At 48.2% G+C, this 20163-nt stretch overlaps 1 protein-coding gene across 1 annotated transcript in view; it reads right to left on the reverse strand.

Moving 5' to 3' along the window:
- Positions 1–20163, reverse strand: part of LOC149339184 (corticotropin-releasing hormone-binding protein) — a 142266-nt gene that overhangs the window by 60764 nt on the left and 61339 nt on the right. The window contains exon 2 of the mRNA XM_089547977.1: positions 12378–12435. Within this exon, the coding sequence (XP_089404103.1) occupies positions 12378–12435 (58 nt within the window). The remainder of the gene's footprint in view (positions 1–12377; positions 12436–20163) is intronic.

Raw genomic sequence — 20163 nt, forward strand, 5'->3', positions numbered from 1 at the left:
TCGTTCCTCGGCTTTCCTCGTGCGATAAGCCACGTCTGGTGTTCGTTGCGATTCGAGTCGCCGTTCCCTCTGTTCGGCGGCCTCTGAAGCCAATTTCACTCGCCTCTCGGCTGCCGTTCCTCCGGCGACGTCCTCTTCGTTCTCGCTCTTCACCTGTTTTTGCATCGCGTTAAGCAAGTTTATATTACGTCGCCCTACCTGCTGGACCGGCTTCATCGACAGAAGAAGGCTACATCGTGCCAACACACATGCGCTTTTGAGAAGCTTGCAGGTAAAGTAACCTCTCCAGGGAACATAACTCTTCGAAATAGACAAAATTTCTCGGGTCACAGCGCCGAGGGTAACCCCGTTTTAGAAATTTAAAAATAAAAACAAATATAGATATTACTTACGGCGGGCTACACGCCTCTCTATAATTAAGGAGCCTAATAATAATAGCTAAAAATTTGACTATTCAGTGTTAGTTAACCAGCCTGCTAGTTGTCTTGTATCTATATTCTGATGTTCTGCACCGATGACAATGCTATGCCGATCAAAGCTGTCATCTAACTCAAACAGCCTAATTTTAATTATAGTGTAAAGTCTTCGGTGTAACACACTGTACATTAAGGAAAAACTTTACCTCTGACTGAAACCCAAATTCCCGTGGAGGAACAAGATCCAAAACAAAACTGTAGTGAGCTTAAGTCACCCTCTTCGTGGAATGCAATCGCATTAGATTTCACTTTTGTCGCAGCTTCTGTTGCAACTTCTCTGTACGTTCGCGTCAGCTTCTTTCCAATTTTCGGCCCATAGACCGCCGTATTAAAACTGCAAGCTGTAGTAGCAGGTTTCAGCTTTGCTGTGATGGTTCCGACATTTGCATATATCGCAATTTTTTATCATTTCTGATTTAGATTCTCTATTTATATAGGTTGCTGTCTAGAATCAGGTTGCTCGCAACACAGTTGGCAGGTTTTGATGATCACATGACCTCTCTCGGACAATCATTCATATAATTGCCGCCTGCCACAGTGGGCAGGGTCTGATGAAGTCTCAAAGTTATGTGGCCTACTCTCGGCCAATCACAGAATTTCGCGACATCGGACATTGGTGGTGTTTTGCTGTGACGTCAACCATACTGCTTTCGCAATAAAAAACAATAGATGAAAAACCATCCCAACAAAATCGATGAGCGCTTTGCGTCTAACCGAATGCACAGCGGCTTTAATCATGTCCCAACACAAGTAAGAACAGACCGTCTGTCCAGATTCTCATGCCGGTCGGGTTAATCTAGTTCCAATATCAGCACTTATGAAACTTGTAGTGTTTTAAATGGCCGATTGTAACGTCCAGAAGCGACGCATGGTGTAAGAGGAACGCCGTAGTGGAGGCCTTCAGATTAATTTTAACTCTAGGGCGCTGCATTAAAAATTGGTTTGGAGGAAAGGAAAGGGTGGAGTAAGAAAATGGCGCAGTATCTGTCTCACATATCTCGGTAGACACGTGAACCACGCCGAAAGGTAAGGGAGGAAGGTGGGAGTGAAAGAAGAGAGAAAGAGGTGCCTTAGTGGAGGCCTCCCGAATAATTTCGACCACCTGGGGATCTTTAACGTGCACTGACATCGCACAGCACACGGGCGCCTTTTGCGAGTAACTGTCTCACTTTTCGCTGGACATGAAACCTGGTCTTAAAGGAACGTTGTTACCCGCTGCGGTCGCTGCGGTGGCCGAGTGATTAGGGCGCACAGCTACTAAGCCGGAGTAACCTGGTTAGAATCCGGCCGCGGTGGCCGCGTTTCGACGGAGGCGAAACGCCAAAGGCGCTTATGTGCCGAGCGATGTCAATGCATGATAAAGATTCCCAGGTGGTCGTAATTATCCGGGAGCCCTCCACATACGACATCTCTTTCTGTCGTTCTTTTAAAGCGAAAGCTTCACTAGACCTAGCAGCAGTCAACGGTACCGGGAGGCCACATTTCCCCTTCAAGCGGAAGAGCGGTGGGCGTGTGTCTGTCACGTGACTAACCACGTGGTTCGCGCAGCTGCAGCCGCGCGCCCGCCGCTGCGCCGACCACCATCTTGACAGCTGTGGTCACGTGACTACTCCGTTCGCTCGAAAAGGCGAAGGCGCCGCTCTCGCGTGCGCGTCTGCCAGTTTCTCGCTATGGACGAAGCGAGTAGGTTGGAGGCGACGTCTCCTCGCAGGCGGCGGGCCGAGTCTGATCATCCAGCTGACAGTGACAACCATGCGATATATTAAGCGAATAGAAACGAACGGAAACGTGCCAAGCTGGCACCAGAGACCGACGAAGAACGGGAGCGTCGCCTGGCTCAGCGGCGATTGAAAGACGCCAAAAGACGACGACGAAGAGCCGTGGAGGCTGCAGCGGCACCCTCGCCAATCCCCCGCCGTCGGTATGTGCCATTAAGCCTGAGGCCATCATCAGCATCAGCATCATCAGCTGCGGTTGCGAATGAAGGTCAGGTTTGATGAGGACTTAGTGTCTGATCCGAACGTTCAGACAACACAGTGGCGAAGTACAATTGATCTGGTGTTTCAGCGGGAAAGCGTAGCGTCTAACTACTGTGTGTCCAGTCCGGTGGCAAACTACTTCTCATACCATCGATCTGTGTTTGTAGCAAATAAGCCAAGAAAGGAGCAATAGATGTTGATAATCTTAGTCTATGTCTCTGTCTAAACAGCAGTTAATCAAGCATAACCACGGCGTAATAAAGCTTTCGCTTGTATGTGAAGGTACATCTGAGATAAGCCACAGCCAATTTTTTTCACCCCTACCTTGCTCTCCTCCCTCACGGTGTGGTTGAGTTGCCCTCGGAGAAGTGAAACAGCTCATTTTCCGATAACCAATCATTCGAGGTCTTTTTGTTTCAGGGAATGAAAGACGCAGTAAATTAACTCGGTTTTCGGTGGGCACCTCAACCGCGTCGTCAAGGAAGGGAGGAAGGTGGGAGTGTATCTTCAACGCGCGCTGACATTGCCAAAAACACATGCGTACATCTTGTGTTTCTCCTCCATCGAAATGCGGCCGCTAAGAGCTAATCTTTGTCGACATAGATACACACTTCCAACAAAGATAAAGATTCTGATATATAATGTATACTTACTTCCTATTATTACCTACTGCATAAGTGTCTGGGGTACCACAACAAAACATAACAAACACAAGGTCTTGGTTCCACAGAAACGTGCTGTCAGATTGATTGCAATTGTACCCTGGCATTCCCATGCGTTTCCTTACTTTTGACCAATATGGTATTTTGTGTGTTGATATACTGCACCTGTTCATATTGTTATGTGCCTACAAAAATGCAGTTGGAACAAATATTCAGCTGTTCTTTGCAGCCTTTAATCTACATCAATACACACCAGTGTACAATAGCTGATGTCTTTTACTCTGGCTTCTACCCTTTTGCCGTATTTTATACCGTAAACAGTCCTCATCCTATAACCTAGAAAATTGCCTTAACATATTGGTAGCAAATAATGTTTGTATACAAGACATCTCACAGAAACAGTTATTGTCTGTCATGTGCATTTTCGAGTCTATTGTCGCATCACTGTAAATAGGTTTGGTGTATTGCATTGTATATTGTTCCTAATATTTATGTGCATCTCTGTTGTTGTGTACGCGGTCAGGGTTACACTGTTGTTGTCCCTTTTCTTTCTTTGTTTTGACGGGGTTATTAAGCTCACCTTAAGCCTGATGTTCGCGAAACACACTGCTGTCATTGTATTCATGGGGCACTGGGTGCTAGTTCAAGCTGCACTACGCAGCTTTTTGCTCAATGTCCCCCATTTCCACTTTAATGTGTGTGGAGAAATAAACATTCGGTTTCAATCTATGTGCCACGTATATTCTCATTGCTCTAAGAGCTCCTACAAGGTCCATAAAGGGCACTTACTTTATTATTTTTCCAAAATTCCTGCTATTCAGCGCGCGCTCCTGAGGGGGAGTGATGGACTACTTGCCCTTCGCAAAAAAATGCAGATGAAAGCGAAATGCTTATGAAAACGAAACAAATGCGTGCGCCGAGGAGCCGAGCAGCGGAGGAGGACAGTACGTAGACCTTCTTCAATGCTGTTGTGTTTGCGAGGCCATTTTTGCTATCGGGCAAAACTGATCGCCTACTTGCATATTCAGTTACGCGCCGCCGTGGAAGCAGACGACTCGAATCTCTCAGCCTCCTGCTCTGACGCCCTGCTGGCGCACTCGCTCAACACCGAGCATGCGCAGAAAGCAGTAGGGTGAAATCAAGTGCGGAAAGCGTCGCGTACAGCAGGAGTCCTACGATCCTTGTCCGGTGAGTGGTAAAATACTGGTCGACAAGTTGGAACAAATAAGTTCTGGCCCTGGGTATTCTCCATTGCACGTGCAAATCGGAACTTTAACTAGAAAAACAAATTGCTGTAGCCGCAATTTCCTCAACTTACAGTGCGGAGAACTAATTTCAAGACAGTGGAAGTTGGCAAGTCATTAGCTCCGCAAGAATAGTTACTGACCAAGCCTCATGCTCTCTTTCACATAACTGAAGGTATGTGAACTTTACTTCCCAGCTTTACTTCGCAATTGGTACATTGCAAATATGTTTCATAAATGGCCTGGATAGGATGCAATGGTTGCATGCTTCAGCAATGTGGTAAAAGCCGTTGTCCTCAAATTTTTAAAATTTCTATATATATGATTTTTGAGAGGATGAAATCCCTCAGGTACCACGTTTCAGGGTTATAAATTAAACACTCTTTAGTTTTAATTAAAACACGAGTCGTATGTCTGATTAAATTCGTATGAACGATAAAAAGAAATCCTTTCTTGACGTAAACGAGCCGTTTTAATCCCCGTACAGAGTTTCACAATAAATTTTTTAAATTGTGCATGAATGTTCGGACAACTGAGTGCAGTCTACTCATTGAAAAACGAATGGGAGCGCTCACGCTAAAAAAAGCTTCCTGATTAAACAAAGATGTTAAAAATGGTAGCATGGAGCGATGTTTGGTGAAACGGTGCGTGCAGAAATTGATGAAGCAAAGACAAAGCGTAGCGATTTAAGCTGGCAGGCTGTTTACGCGGAAAAGATTTTTCCCCTTAGCAAATATATAAAGAATAAAAATAATATCACGCATTTTGACGCCATGCAAGCGGTTCGCGGTGTTAGAGACTGAGTGAAAGAACTCGCCTACGAGGAGCTCGCTAGGCCAACCTGGAAAAAATTCACAAAATTTTCCAGTGAGTCCCAAGATCTCAAAAATGCCTTGGAAGTACGATGGTCAATGCTATAAGGTGTGCTCTTCATTAGATAAAAACGTAAAACTTATTTTCTTATACGCTTCCCGTCTCGGTTCAGAACAGTCAAAGATTAAAAGGACACTTGTAACCACCTACTTTGAAACTGGATGCATTTTGCGGTCACCAGCTACCAAGTAAACCGGGATTTTTTAGAATATAACGTAATTTCATACGGCCTAATTTATTGCGGATGACTGTTGCTCGGCCGGCTTTCATATTGTGAAACGTCAGTATTTCAACCAAAGCTCGTGAATGTTCTATGGTGCTTAAAAGTTGCGACGTATAGTATTAAAGGCTGCCGACAACAAACCCCTGCTCGTCCATTAATCCTAGTCTTTTCCTCTTTTCAAGCTGCTCGATACACCAACTTCTACAAGAGAAAACCTCTTCCCAGAAGACAGGAGAGAATGCATTTCTGCCGGCTGCCAAGGGGCTGGTTTTTGTGTTTTTAAAAACAAAACAAAATTGAAAAATAAAATCTTATAGTTACTGGTCTCATCATCTCACAAAGCTAATGGTGACAGGACGCCAAAAATGAACATTAGGTGAACTTTTGAAGCTAAGGTCAGACTGCATGCGTGCGGCAGTAGGCAATATTCACGGCCTAAGCTTTCGATTGTGTAGCCTGCAGCTACACATATCCCTTTCACGCATGCTATTGCTGTGCGGAAGGAATAGGTGTGGGGGTTAAACAGCGAGAGCCTTCTCCTTCTTTCAAAACTCGTTTCTTTTAGCTCAGTTTAGTTTCTTTGGGATCTGGGTCGTTCGAACTCCCGAGTGGTCATCTCGTCCGTTTACACGAGCCGGCCCTTCTCAATGACAAGGCAGTGCCGCTCCTAAACTACGTCACGCGCCGATGTTGAGTCGTTACTCTTCATCGAGCGCTTCAACTTCATGGTCGTACATAACGATAACCAGATGTTGCTACCCTTCGCCTCAACGGAATTCAGTTCGTTCCTCTTTTCTGACGTTATCAGGCGCACTTATGTCAGCGACACGAAACTGGACATCGTTTTGGGAAAGAGTTTCAGTCGTCGACTTTTCATGTGTCTTGTTTCCCACTTGTTTCTGGGATCGCAAGACTCAGTTATGAATGATGGTGGCCACTGCGCATAAAACTGGCACGTTGGCTCATCGGAAATGTGTCCAGAAGATTCGTTCAGGCCTTCGCTATGAGAATTCGGTGCCCGGGTATTGTTGCGGGCCGGAATGCAGGTAGGTTAACTCCTCTGGTGTGCACTGCGTCCCCTTTCGCCGCAATTTCACCGTCCCCAAGGTTGTGCTGCTGGTGATGGATCGAGTGTTGGTGCTCCTAATGTCGTACAAGTTGATCGATCATGCTGATCCATCGACGGTAACTCGGCGAACTCACTGTGGTGGCCGCCGCGGCGCGTCCGGCGCATTCCTGAACTTCCCCGCGTAGCGGTAGTAGCACTCCCCGTTAGCGACGGCACGGAACGCTCTACGATCTACCAGCCCCTGTTCAACGTACAAGGACTGCTATGTCAAGCTCAGAAGAAAGCCAGATAGGGTTCGTAGGTTTAGGAGGAATCAGTGCTCCATGCGTTGTGGACTTAGCTACTGCTCAGGGTGGGCCGTATGAGGGCGGTTCCAAATCTGGGTGCTTGTCTAGGGATAACATCACGTCACATCCGTTTTGGTGATGTGATGTGATCTTGCGAAGTCATTGATTTCTTGGCCACTCAGGAAATATCCTGACGGACGCAGGTCGCCACCGGGTTGTTCTGCTGATGGGGAGTATAAAACTATCGCCTAAAATTACTTTCTTCAAGAACTGACTTAAACAACGAGCGGTTTGGAAACCTCCATCCACTAGCCTGAGGGCTTGTCTTTCTCTGGGCTCAAACGAACGCAAGCCTCCTTGTCCAAGTATTGTTAGGCTAATTTGTTTCCATCAATTTCTGCCTAAGAGCATGGGCCACATCGGCTGTCACCTGCCATCTTAATTTAGAAAACAATAAAGAATTCTCGAATTAAAGAAAAAAATAGACCTTTCGACCCCTTATTTTGGTGTCCTTGTGATTTAGATTCGCTTCAATGTCTCGTTGGACAGAAAAACAGCCTTGCACGAACGTTCTCGCTAAGCTCGCAAGCTGCATTCTTGTCAGAACATATGTGCGATGATCTGTTCCTCGGGTATCTCCCTCGAGAAAGTAGCCAGTGGTGGGAGAGAGTAAGGTGAAGAGAGGAGTTTAGGGTATCGAATAGGATGCCGCGGATGTGGTTGGTGCCTGACGACTAATAAAGAGCAAATGGAAGAGGTCCTTGTCTTGCTGTGACCTGGCCGGGATAATAATGATGATAAAGAGACAGAGATGACTGATACTGGCTCAGAAACTTGCCATTAAGAAACAGAAAGGTGCTCTATGGACGTTTCTGAGTGCTTCATGTTGTCAGTAGATGGCGAGAAAGTCTACTTCGGGGCTTTTTTAACAGGGCGTAGCAGGAGCCTTGTTGCTGCTTCGTCATGGCACTTGTCGTCACCTAATTCTGTCAACTTTTCTAAACTGGTGCCTTTAGATAAAAGTAACGGCGCATGATCACGTAGCAGTCATCCATAATAAGGACTCTTTTAAATCGTTCATGAATTTCTCTCTGCCCACCTCTGTGTGAAACACTATTCAGGTAAAAAAAAAAGAACGTGTATCAAGCGCCGTGATTATTTGCGTTTGTAGAATTCGCATGCCTATTTGCGTTCACATGCTCTTCCAGTTATATCTTTTCGACCTTTTATTCTCCTACCCTAACCGGAGGCAGTCGTCCGGATTTGAGCCTTGCTGTTTTTTGAGGCTGGCCTATCTCGTTTTCCGTTTCTTCGCTCCCAGCATATCACTGAGGTCTGACCGAAGCGAATATGTCAGCAAAGATATGACACAGTTTACAGTCCATTCAGTGAAGGCAAGAAAAATGACGAAAAGAGAAGGACCGCAAATAAATGGAGTGACACAATGAATTGTTACGCTGCGGCCATTTTTTCCCTGCAATGCTAAGCAACTAAGTCGCCACGTCCGGGCAGTATAGCAAGGCGTGCCTGACTATGAGTCCAAAGACGTGTAAACTAGTTACTTTTTCAGGTATCATAAACAAGAGGAAAAAACATTGAACTACCCTGAAAGCCGTTCTAAAAATCCAAGCAATAAGAGCCAGTTCAGTCAAAAAAACAAGAACACAAAATTTATGTAGTGTATTTTTCCAAGAACTTGTAGTAATAATAGCGGAAATTTTGTAGTAACAAAACAGTCTATTGTAGTTAGTACAGAAAAGCCCTACAGACTACAAAATAAGTGCTTCAAGATATACTGCAGAAAAATACGACAAATAACGCAAAAATTTGTCCTTACGAAAAAATGGCAAAACATTTTGTCCCATTTTTGACCCGGTTCTGTCATTTTTTCTTTCGACTGCGAGGCAAGCAGCAAACTCTTTGTAGTGTCTATAAGAAGAACAGGCTAAAAGTGATTGCGCTATTCCTCTGGGTCCACCTCCGTTACGGAGGCGCCTCACACATGCCGCGGTATGAACTTCGGTCTCCCCGGAGTAGGGCCTACGACCACGTTCTCTCAACTGCGGCCGTGACCAACCGAGCGACACCGGAGTTTCCGGGCTGTGTATCGCGACACAGCATTTCCTTCCTTCCGAGCCACCACGTCCGAACACTTAACGGCCTTCCGACCGGCAGCCCAGCTCGTGCGAGCAACCAGAGAGCCTAGCTGTGCCAACAAAACAACACACCTCCTTAACAACCCAGGGCGCTGCGAATGCCACCTAGTGTTCTAATACGAGACCATCCGCACTCATGGCGGAAATATCAATGGCGCGCACGTTGCGGTTGAGGTGCGCCAACGGCACCTCAAGCGTAGCGTGTGGCGATTACGCCGCAGTTCTAACGCCACATAACATACCTCGGTGCTAAGTCGCGAGCGGGGCGTTCTTCAGAAGAGCTGTTTGGTTCGTTTCACCCAGTTTTCTGTACCGACTTCCGCTCTTCTCGAGCGTGACATAACAGCAGCCCTTGCAGTAAATGGAGGTGTGTGTACTTCGTATATCTGGAACTCACTGGCGGATAAACCAAGCGCGCAGAAGTCGCAGCTGCTATCACGCTTATTGAGTCCTGAGCACGCCCTCCAAATGGCCACTGAAATAGCCAAGCAGCGTCTTTTTGGTGGAAAGCTTCAACTATACATAACATCATTTGAAGAATGGCATGGCGCAAATCGGTGCAGGACGAAAGCAACTCTGTTTCTAGGCCCCTGCATGCAAGTAACTTTACTGTGTTTGTATAGTTGCTGTGTTCTGGTGCACTAGCAGCAAATCAATGCAGCCAAGAGAAGCATCTCATCTGTATGTGACCAAGTGACGTTCCACCCTAGGTGAGGATGATAAGTTTAAAACCCCTATATTTCAGACCTGCATGAGCTAGGACCATTTTTCGTGACACTCACAGCCGTGTAGCATGGTTGACACTAGCTACTCCGGGCGCTACACTGCCGGTTGCATAGTTTGCAAACTTCCGCAATTCCCTGACAACCACCTTGTGTGTCTTTTGGAGAGTCTTAAACGACGTTGCATAATAGGCTGTGGGTGACGCGTCATCGGCATGCGCTTGCCGCACGCACTGCACATCAATCTGGCAATTACCACCTCCTAGTTCTATTGTATTTATTTATTTATTTATTTATTTATTTATTTATTTATTTATTTATTTATTTATTTATTTATTTATTTATTTATTTATTTATACGGTCAGCTTGTGCCAACAAAGGAGGATTGATGGTACGCTAAACTTTATTGCTATGTTAGATTTAACTTGACGTGCCGCAACGATTCGCGGCACATAATGACTTGTTCTGCTAACATACCATTAAACAATCCTTGCATTACTGTGATATTACAGCGAAAGCTGCCTCGCCCTTACAAAAGGCCTATAGACTTTCTATAGACTTCTTATCGTGCCTATTGCCTTCGCATATATAGTTCTTTTTGTCTGTTCGTGATATATAGACTGCCTATACATAACAGTGTACTAAAAGTATGAGGCCATAATTGTATAGATTTTCAACAGAAACTCTTTACTGACGACAGTGTATGTCCAGACTTACTGAAGAAGTTTCTTTAAGGACGGCAATGTTCCCCGATGCCGATGTGTACGTCTGCTCAAAGTCATGCGACCTCTACACGTGACTACCGCTACTGGTTTCGTTTTTTAGGAAGAGAAATGAGACAGTAATGGTCTCAATTTTCGGTGGACACCTCTAACGCACCATGGGGAAAGAGAGGAAGGTAGGTGAAAAAGAAGAAAGAAAAAGCTGTTGTAGTGCTGCGTAATTTCGGCCACCTGGGGATTTTTAACGCGCCCTGACATCGCACAGCACACGGTGGCTTTTGCGTTTCGCCTCCATCGCAAAGCTGCCGCCGCGGTCAGGTTCGAACCCGGGTACTCCGGATCAGTTGAAAGCTCTATCCACTGAGCCATCGTGGCGTGTTTGTAGTGGTTGCAAGTTGCTGTAAGTAAATGGGAAGTATCAGTGTTGCAACGGTTCGCGAACGTTCCCCGTGGCAAAACCGCGGTCAGTGACGTTTTCTGGAAGCTGCTGACCGCATGTGGCGTCTTAGGATCATTTTCCCTCCGGAATGATTGCTATATTCGGACATGGCGATGACCCATGTTACCATATTTGAAAAGTTGGCAAGGTAGTATATTCCATTGTGTGGTGTCTTGTCCGGTTCTGTCCGTCGTATCTCAAATGGGGCGTTCATCTCCAATCCTTCTGACTGTAAAGTGTCAGTTACCCCTACACATAGTTTTTGCGCTACCACCAGTGTTGATGGCGCAAAGGCGGATGGAGTCCGGCGACAGAATGAGGATACAGACGAAGGCACACAGGCGAAAAAGTTAGGGCGCCTGCATTGCGGAGACTGCGGCTGAGCGGGAGAAGTGCTCCAAACAGTGCATCCACCAACCCTATAGGTATCAATGAGCGTGCACACAGGTAGCTACGTCACACAGACGTCATAAATGGAAAGAGTGAACAAGATTCTATGGGCGCGTATACAGGCGCCAGTGTACGCTGGATCCATTCGGCGGTGTAAGACAGAGTTGTGCTTCACAACACGAATATAAGGAGCAGCATCAGTCGTCGTAGACGCCAGGGGCTCTGCGCGCTATCGCTCTTTGTACAATGCGGTCACTCAGTTTAAGGGTTTACGCAGCGATTACTCCCCGCCCAGCACGTTGTAGTTGATCCTGATGCTTTAAATCCTCGCAACGCTCTCCCTGCTAACATTTCGTTCGTTTTTCAATTTTCGCTGCAGAAAATTTCCAATTTTAGTGCAAAAGCACTAATACTGAGGGTCAGACCCGAGGAAAATTGTATCTCGGAGCGCAGAAAAACGAAAGCAGAAAACAAAACAGAAACGGAAACGAAATAGGTGTCCTTATAGTTAATTTTGCCCAACACGATTCCAGGCACGAGCTCCAAAATTTGGCCCACACCCACTCCCAAATTTTGACCTCGGCTGATTTGAGCCAAAATTCGCTTTCAAGCTCATTTCAGTGTGCCAAACGCGATGGCGGCCACCAAATTTGGCCCAACCACTCCCCAAGAATTGCCAAACAATCATGCATGTCTCGTGTAAACAAAGTATTAAGCCAAGTTCAAACAGGTAACAAACAAGATTAAAAGCCCATGATTTCGCACTGAATCGGATTTTGTAACATGCTCTGTCATTTTTTGTGCGGATGCGTGGCATGAGGAGAAAGGCATGCCGCATAGACGCTGATCGTTGAAGCCTAGGTCACTCACCTTCTTAACGTTCTTTTCTCGCTAATTTTTTTTCCTGCAATTTTTTTTTCTTTAAGTGCACATAATTTACTGATCTGGATTGTTCTCCTGCTCTTAACAGTTTTTTTTATCAGGTCTAATGCCTTTCATCCCCTTCGGGTGAAATGAAGGTTGTGACGACTATGGTTCCATTTCCATATAGACTTTTAAAGGCTTTTAAACTGCATAATTCTCTGATAATCAGTACGTAAGCTTTTGAGACACATAAAAGAAATTCACTACTTACCAGCACCCGTCCCATGCTCTAACCGGAAATATGGGTTTGGATTTTGGACGAGGTGTTGCTGAAAGAAGAAAGAAAAGGCAGCATGTCAAATATGAGCGGGCACATTTTAAAATATTAACTTGTAGTGGTACTAATATTAGCCACCACCATCTGTCTATGGAGCTTTGATCGTGAAGGTTATCCATAGGCCCTAATGCTTAAGGTACAAAGCGGCAAAAAATACGTGTCGGTTTCAACGCTCCCCTGTGCACCGTTCTTAAGAAAGTTAAAGTTGCGCATCAAGAGAGACAGAGAAAGATGAAAGGCTTAACAGTTAGCTTTATGAACAACCCCTGAAGAAAAAGAGGCAATGACTTTATATGAGCAACATAAAACCGGGCAGCGGTGAGGGGCTGCAATGGCGTTGATTGAACCAGACAATGGAACGTGGAGTTGCGCGCGGTGTATCAACGCGCAGGCGTCAGAAGTATTATCGGGAACTGTCGTGTCCGGTCGCTGTGTTGAATGCAGCGAAAGACGCACACGGTACTTTTAGACTTCGTTTATTTAAAGCCGATGAGGGTGCGACCAGCGTCGACCGAGGCAGGAGCCGAACTGGCCGCCCGAAGAAAGGAGGGAGTGGAGAAGCGTCCACGGCAGGGAGTGGCTTCCCAGAACAGGAGGAGGGTGCGGGGGCGCACCGTGGGGGGGGGGGGCATCCGGCGACAGCGTGCGACGAGGGGCAAGCGGTCGTTAGGAGGGGATGCGAGTGGTCGTTAGGAGGAGGATTGAGTGGTCGTTAGGAGGAGGACGCGGGGGCGCACACACACAAAAGCAACAAGGGGACACAACACTTCCTTCCCCCTTAGAAAGTTGCCTGGTATCGTGCAGGGGGTCGGCGCTCACGCGTGGAGGCGCGCTGGCTTTGTGCGCTCGGGGGAGAAACACTTGTAGGCTGGCTGTTGTTCGCTGTGTCTCCTAGGTCTGTCCTGGGCGAAGTCTCTTCTTCCGGGAAGAGGTGCCAGGCTATGTGGGAAGATGACTGTCGTGTCCTCTCTGCTGGCGGACAGCTCTCAGACGGCGTCGTAAATCTACGCAGCTGGTTGAGATGTCGGCGTGCTACTGTGCCATGTATGTTGACGAGCCAAGAGCGCAGGCCTATGCGTCTGACAATTGTAGCTTCCTCCCAGCGTGGCTTTTTCAGAAACTGTCGGGCGAGGACGCGCTGCCCCTCATTAAGCGTGCCGCAGCGCGGAATTGCTTTTTCTTCCCGGAACGTCTCTGCCTTTGGCTCGGGGAGGATGGCTGTGAGCTGGGTTCGCATTTCACGCTCGAACATCATTTTCGAGGGGGTCTCGCCTGTTGTGCTCTGAACCGTCGTGTGCTGCTTGAAGAGAAAGCGCGCAAGGCGGCGCTGCAGCGAGCCTGTCTGATCTCTTTCAAGGGCGCGTTTTAGCTCGGCTACGTAGCGCTCGGCTTGTCCGTTTGTCGCTGGGTGGTAGGGGGCCGATGTAACTGATGAGATCCCGTTGTCGCGATAAAACTTGAGGATCTCCGCAGACACAAACGGTGTTCCGTTGTCCGACACTACCTTGCGCGGCAGGCCGAACGTTGCAAATAGTGATCGGAGGTTGTCAATGACTGCTGCCGAAGTCGTCTGTCCCATTTGCCTTATCTCAAGCCACTTTGTGTAGGCATCTACGACCACAAGGAAAGTGCAGCCCTCAATTGGTCCTGCAAAATCAATGTGCAGTGTGTGCCATGGTGTGTCTGGCTTTTCCCATTCTGGGACAGGAGCTTTCGGCGGGGCGCTCCGGCTGCTCTGGCAAGGCTTGCATTCTCGCACCACTGTTTCGATGTCGTTGTCAATGCCAGGCCACCACATGTAGCTTCTGGCACACTTTTTCATTGCAACGATGCCCCGATGTCCGGCGTGGATGAGAGACATAGCTTGTGCGCGTAGTTCTCTCGGCATCACAACTCGGGACCCAAATATGATGCAGCCGCGATGGGTGCTCAACTCTGTAGCTCGCCTGCGGTAAGCGTCGAAGTTGTCCCCTTTGAGTTTATGCACGTTGCCTTGTTGAACAGCTGTGTAAACTAGCCGGAGAGCTGCGCACTTCTGCGTAGATGCTGCAACTGTGCCTGCTGTAAGCGGAGGTTCTGGCAGTGCTTCGAACATCAGAACGTCTCCTGGTGGAAATGGTTCGTCAACAGTTGCGTCTAGTGGCAGACGGCTTAGCGCATCGGCGTTTTGATGTTTACCAACCATGTTCTGGCTCGGCGTCTGGTGTATGCCGCATATCATCACGCCTAGTGGAGAAAACCAGTTTCTCCCTAGAAGGCTTGATCCTGTGCCCTTCACAACAAGCAGAGGTAGCGTATGGGTCTGGCCGTTGTAGTTAACCTGCACGTTGGCAGAGCCCAATAGTGGCAGATTCTGTCCTGACCACGTTCGCAGGTGCGTGTCGTCTTGTTGCAGGGCTGGTGCGTCAGATGGCCATGAAGTTCGGAACGTGTCCTCACTGATCAGAGTACAGGCTGCGCCGGAGTCCACCTCGAACTTAATCAGCTGGTGATGTACGCTTACTTCTGTAAAAATCTTCGGTCGCGTGCCGAGATTCATGGTGTTCAGGTCGTACAACACAGATGGTGTTGCTGATGTTGTTCCATGGAGATCAGATAGCGGCGTATTCTCTGAGGCGCTGACGCTGTGATTAGGCTGGTAAGGTGACTTTATCTTGGCAAGTCTCCGTTTCGTAATGCATGCTCTTTCGATATGCCCTCGCTTGTGGCAAAAATTACACGTGGCTGACTGGAATCGACATCCCTGGGGGTTGTGTTGGTCGTCACACCGCCAGCAGCGTTGTGCCTTTTTGACCGATTTAACAACAACAGAAGGCTTGCGCACCTGGTTGCTTGTCTGGTGTACCGGCTCGGTGTTCCGGCGAATCCCTCTCTGCTGGTGACCGGCGCTCTCCGCTCGAACGGCGATGTCGTAAGCTTTGCTGAATGTGAGGTCCTTCTCAGCGAACAGGCGCTGCTGCAGTGACTCGTCACTCAGTCCGCACACAAATCTGTCGCGTAACATCACGTCCAAGGGAAGCATGGTGGTGTTAGCAGAAGAAGCTGCGTCTCCCTCCTGCCCGGTAGCTGTTGTCGACAGCGTTCCAAAATTGCAGTCGGCAGCGAGCTTCTTGAGCGCGGCTACGTAGGCGCTCACAGTTTCTCCTCCCAGTTGATCTCGTCGTTGGAAGCGAGCCCGGCTGTAGACCTCGGATGGCCTTGGGTCGTAGTGCTTTTGCAGCGCTTTTACGATGTCGTCGTAAGACACTGCCGCTGGTGTGCTTGGCTGAATAAGGGCGCAGACAGTATCGTAGGTCTGCTCCCCGCACAGCGTCAGCAGGTTGGCCCTCTTCAAGGCTGGGTCTGTGATGTTGTTAGCTTCAAAGTAGAACTGAAGGCGTCCAACCCACGATGACCACGATGAGCCGTTGAATTCTGGTATCTGATTGGGAAACCCTCGCGTAGCCATGGCTTGTCAATAGCGTTGCGTAGCGCGGGTCGAATCCACTTTCTCGTCGCCACTGTCGTGTCCGGTCGCTGTGTTGAATGCAGCGAAAGACGCACACGGTACTTTTAGACTTCGTTTATTTAAAGCCGATGAGGGTGCGACCAGCGTCGACCGAGGCAGGAGCCGAACTGGCCGCCCGAAGAAAGGAGGGAGTGGAGAAGCGTCCACGGCAGGGAGTGGCTTCCCAGAACAGGAGGAGGGTGCGGGGGCGCACCGTGGGGGGGGCATCCGGCGACAGCGTGCGACGAGGGGCAAGCGGTCGTTAGGAGGGGATGCGAGTGGTCGTTAGGAGGAGGATTGAGTGGTCGTTAGGAGGAGGACGCGGGGGCGCACACACACAAAAGCAACAAGGGGACACAACAGGAACAAAAGTGATACACTGAACGCTGCAGGAGCCGGAGCAACAGAAAACTGAGGCATTTTGGCTTGCTAAAGCACGAAACATGGAAACGAGCCAAACGACATGCCTGATGATAATGAAGGTCACGCATTGGCTGTCTCGATCCCAGACGCCACCTGTAGATGGCGTTGCAACGCAGTTTTCCGTTGCTCCGGCTCCCGCCGCGTGGAGTATACCACTTTTGTACCCGATAGTAGATGCAAGTTTTCTGCGCTGTTGTACCTGTTTTCGCAGCACGTGTCGATTACAGTCACCCGCAAAAACACTCGGCCATGTGGCACCTACATCACTACACTCTATTTATCTTGCTTTCGATATTTCATTCCCTTCTCTCCTTTCTTTGCAGTGCGCTGGTGTTGTGTCTCTAGAATGAGACAGTTAAAGCGTTTTTCTTCAGAACCTTTACCTCGTCCTAGGCCCCGTGAGATTCCGAGATAGCAATGGACAGCGATCGCGCATAGGTGGTTCTACCAGATTTTGCACTATTCGCGATAATATAAGCACTTAAGCTTAAAAACACCGAGTCGCACTTAAATAGAGCAGGGAAATAGAGCTAAGAAAGCTCTGGAAATAAAGTCAACAGACCCAATAGGGCCACCAGACCGATGGAGCGCCGGCTGACAACTAAAGCCATGCTAATACCTGCGACTGCAAACGTCGCTGTTCATTATTGCCGCAGTAAAATTTCATTGAGGTCCACAAATTTCGACAGTAAGCAGTTTACTTTGAAAGCCTTCGTATACCTTCCTACATGTCGTTTTTTCAAAGAGGCTCGGGATTCCTGCAACGGCCTTGGCGGCCAAAAAAATTTGACAAGGTAAGTTGCTGGGCGAGTTGGTTCCGATATTCCATGACTACAGCGAAACGAACGGGACAAGAAGGACACAGGCAGAGACACAACACAGCGCTGCTTTGTGTCTCTGCCTGTGTCCTGCTTCTTGTCCCGTTCGTTGCGCTGTAGTCATCGAATGGCCAAAAAAAAAAAACGTCACGATTGTTTCGCTCCTTGCCCTTCAAAATGAGCGGCGCATCTTATCGTGTACCGAGCAGGATCGCTATGTGGAGCTCGAGCGACCACAAGCTCGTCAACGTTAGCGACGAAAGTGGTAAGGTATGCACAAGCATGAAATGGCAAGCCGGCGCAAGCATCGCAGCATCGATTCTTAAGAGCCATTTTTTTCTGCAGGTCCTGAACCACGGGACATTCGCACTTTCCAGTGTGTAGAAAAGGAAGGATGCTCCGCGCACGCACGCGCACGCACGCGCACGCGCACACACGCACGCGCACGCACACACGCACGCGCACGCACACACGCACGCGCACGCGCACGCACACACACGCACACGCACACACTTGTCGGTGTCGTTTCAACTACTTCCAGCAACAGCGCCTCAGAAATGGCTGTCGTATTAGCGTGACCTCTGCCGGCGATTTGCTTCACGTGTTTACAGGTATGGCTGTGGAGTAGTGGTCGCCCCACCTTTTTAGGGTACGTTCACGTCCGGGCCAGAGAGCAGCCTCTCCTTTTCTCCCTCCCACTAAAGTGGTTAAGCTCGGAATGAAATGGCATATCTGTGGTCGCAGTTCACCAAGTTTTCTGTTTTATTTCTATGGGACCAGCTCACTACTTTTAAGAAAGGGACTGCTCAACACGAATGGGAAGAGCACAGGGCCAGGAGCCTTTCCATATACACTTCAAGTCCATGTTTGTGTTGTGCAGTACCGTACTGAACGATATACGACCGACTTGCCCAACAACGTGCACTCTTATCCTAATTCTGTTCTTCGCATATCCACTGCGCTTAAATGGAGTCTTTCTGCTCTACTATCTTAGGCGCTGAAGTACAAGAACGGAAAGAAGCTAAACAAGACGCACCTGAAGACGGTCCTCTTTGTGTGCTTGCTATGCTGGATCAAAACGACAACTCGGACACGCTACCCGAGCCCCATAAGCCGCAACCCAAGTCTGTCGACCCATGCTTTCCAACAGTCCAGGCAAGAGTAGATGTGATTGGTTTGTTTTTGGTTTTTGAGGGAAGGAAATGGAACAGTAATTGTCTCACATCCCAGTGGCCAACCGAAACGCACTGTAAGGAAAGGGAGGAATGTGGGAGTGAAAGAAGAAAGAGAGAAAGGGGTGCCGCAGTGGAGGGCTCCGGAATAATTTCGACCATCTGGGGATCTTTAACGAGCATTGACATCGCACAGCACGCGGCCGCCGCAGCCGGATTCAAACCGGGGTGCGGGCCTTGTCAGGAGGCATGCTTGGTCTACCTCCTTTAGCCTCACCTTGAGGGCATATTGTACATAATATGGCCAAATAAACATACTATTACTGCTACTAGTAGAACCCTGGCTCAGTAGCCAAGCGCTCTAACCACTGAGCCACCACGATGGTTTTTGTAGATATGGTGCCAGAAATCTTGACAAGGTAGATGTGATGCCTTGATGGATTACCTGACAGCGCTGCATGAGCGAGGCTGTCTACCACCTCGTTATCTATGACACGTATATGTGAGGCCACCCATTGAAATCGTATGGAGATGCCTCTGCTGTGCAGATTATGCACCATGCGTAGAGAGTTGAGAGACAAGGCATCTGAAAGGAACCCACACTCTATCCTTTGAAGGGCAGATTTTGAATCCGAAAGGATAACAAACAACAGGTTGAACCGTACAAGACCCTAGCTTGCGTAAAGCCGCCCCAATGGCAACTCTTTCGGTCGTTGTGGAGGGCCTTACTTCAGCGAAACGTAAAGACCAGGGAGTATTAAAAAAAAAAGAAAGAATGGGGAAAGCATCTGCTCTAGCTCCTCCACAGAACCACCAGTGAAAATTCGAAGATCGCGGGCATACTTTCTTTGTAAATGTTCGAGTACGAGATAACGCGTTGCCGCCACAGGAGAACTGCGCTTATTGCGCATGTTAGGAATAGAGACAGTACAGTCGAGGCTCGCAAATTACCATGGTGGTTTGAACCGTTTCTCTTCGAACATCAAGACCAAGGGAACTAAGACTATTAAGTGCCAAGTAAACTCAAGAAAGCTCCCTCAAGACCCGAGAGAGTTTTCAGAGAAACGGTGCGCCACCATTTCCGAACTCTTTGGAGTTCACCCAACAAGTCATGTGTGACCAAGGGACTAAAAAGATATAAGGTTTGGTTAGGTTTATGGGGTTTAACGTCCCAAAGCGACTAAGGCTATGAGAGACGCCGTAGTGAAGGGCTGCGGAAATTTCGACCACCTGGTGTTCTTTAACGTGCACTGACATCCCACAGTACACGGGCCTCTAGAATTTCTCCTCCAAAGAAAATTCCAGCCGCCGCGGCCGGGATCTAAAAAGATATAAGGCCACATTGCAACATCGCATTCACATGGGCCCTGCTCGTACGTCTCCGTGGATGTATAAGATCTGAAAGCACGAAGAGTTGGTTATGCATGGTATAACTGTAACAGCGCAAGGTCCAATGCCTAAGAAGAGAGCAGAGGAAAGGTGTTATCTGTTTCCTTTCTTGCTCTGCTCTCTTCTTAGGTCTTGGGTCTTGCGCTGTTTCAATTATACCATGTATAAGACGGGTCTGGCATCGTCTCCGCTGTGTTGGACATGTAGTGTGTGCAGTAATACACACCATTATATTAGGTGCTGTCCAGTGTACAACGCCGAAAGGAATGGATTTTGCCATGAATACAGGAGCCCTTCAAAGTTTCTTTCAGGATATTATCTACCCCCGCGGAAAATAGTCCTGCAGAAATAAAGCTTCAGGCCTTCTTTTAAAGTTCCTCCAAAACTCAAATTTGGACTCCAGATGGTGACAACACGAGTTAATTATCGAC

Source organism: Amblyomma mixtum, chromosome 6 (genome assembly GCF_055824585.1).
Source record: "Amblyomma mixtum isolate Tamu chromosome 6, ASM5582458v1, whole genome shotgun sequence".
NCBI lineage: Eukaryota > Metazoa > Arthropoda > Arachnida > Ixodida > Ixodidae > Amblyomma > Amblyomma mixtum.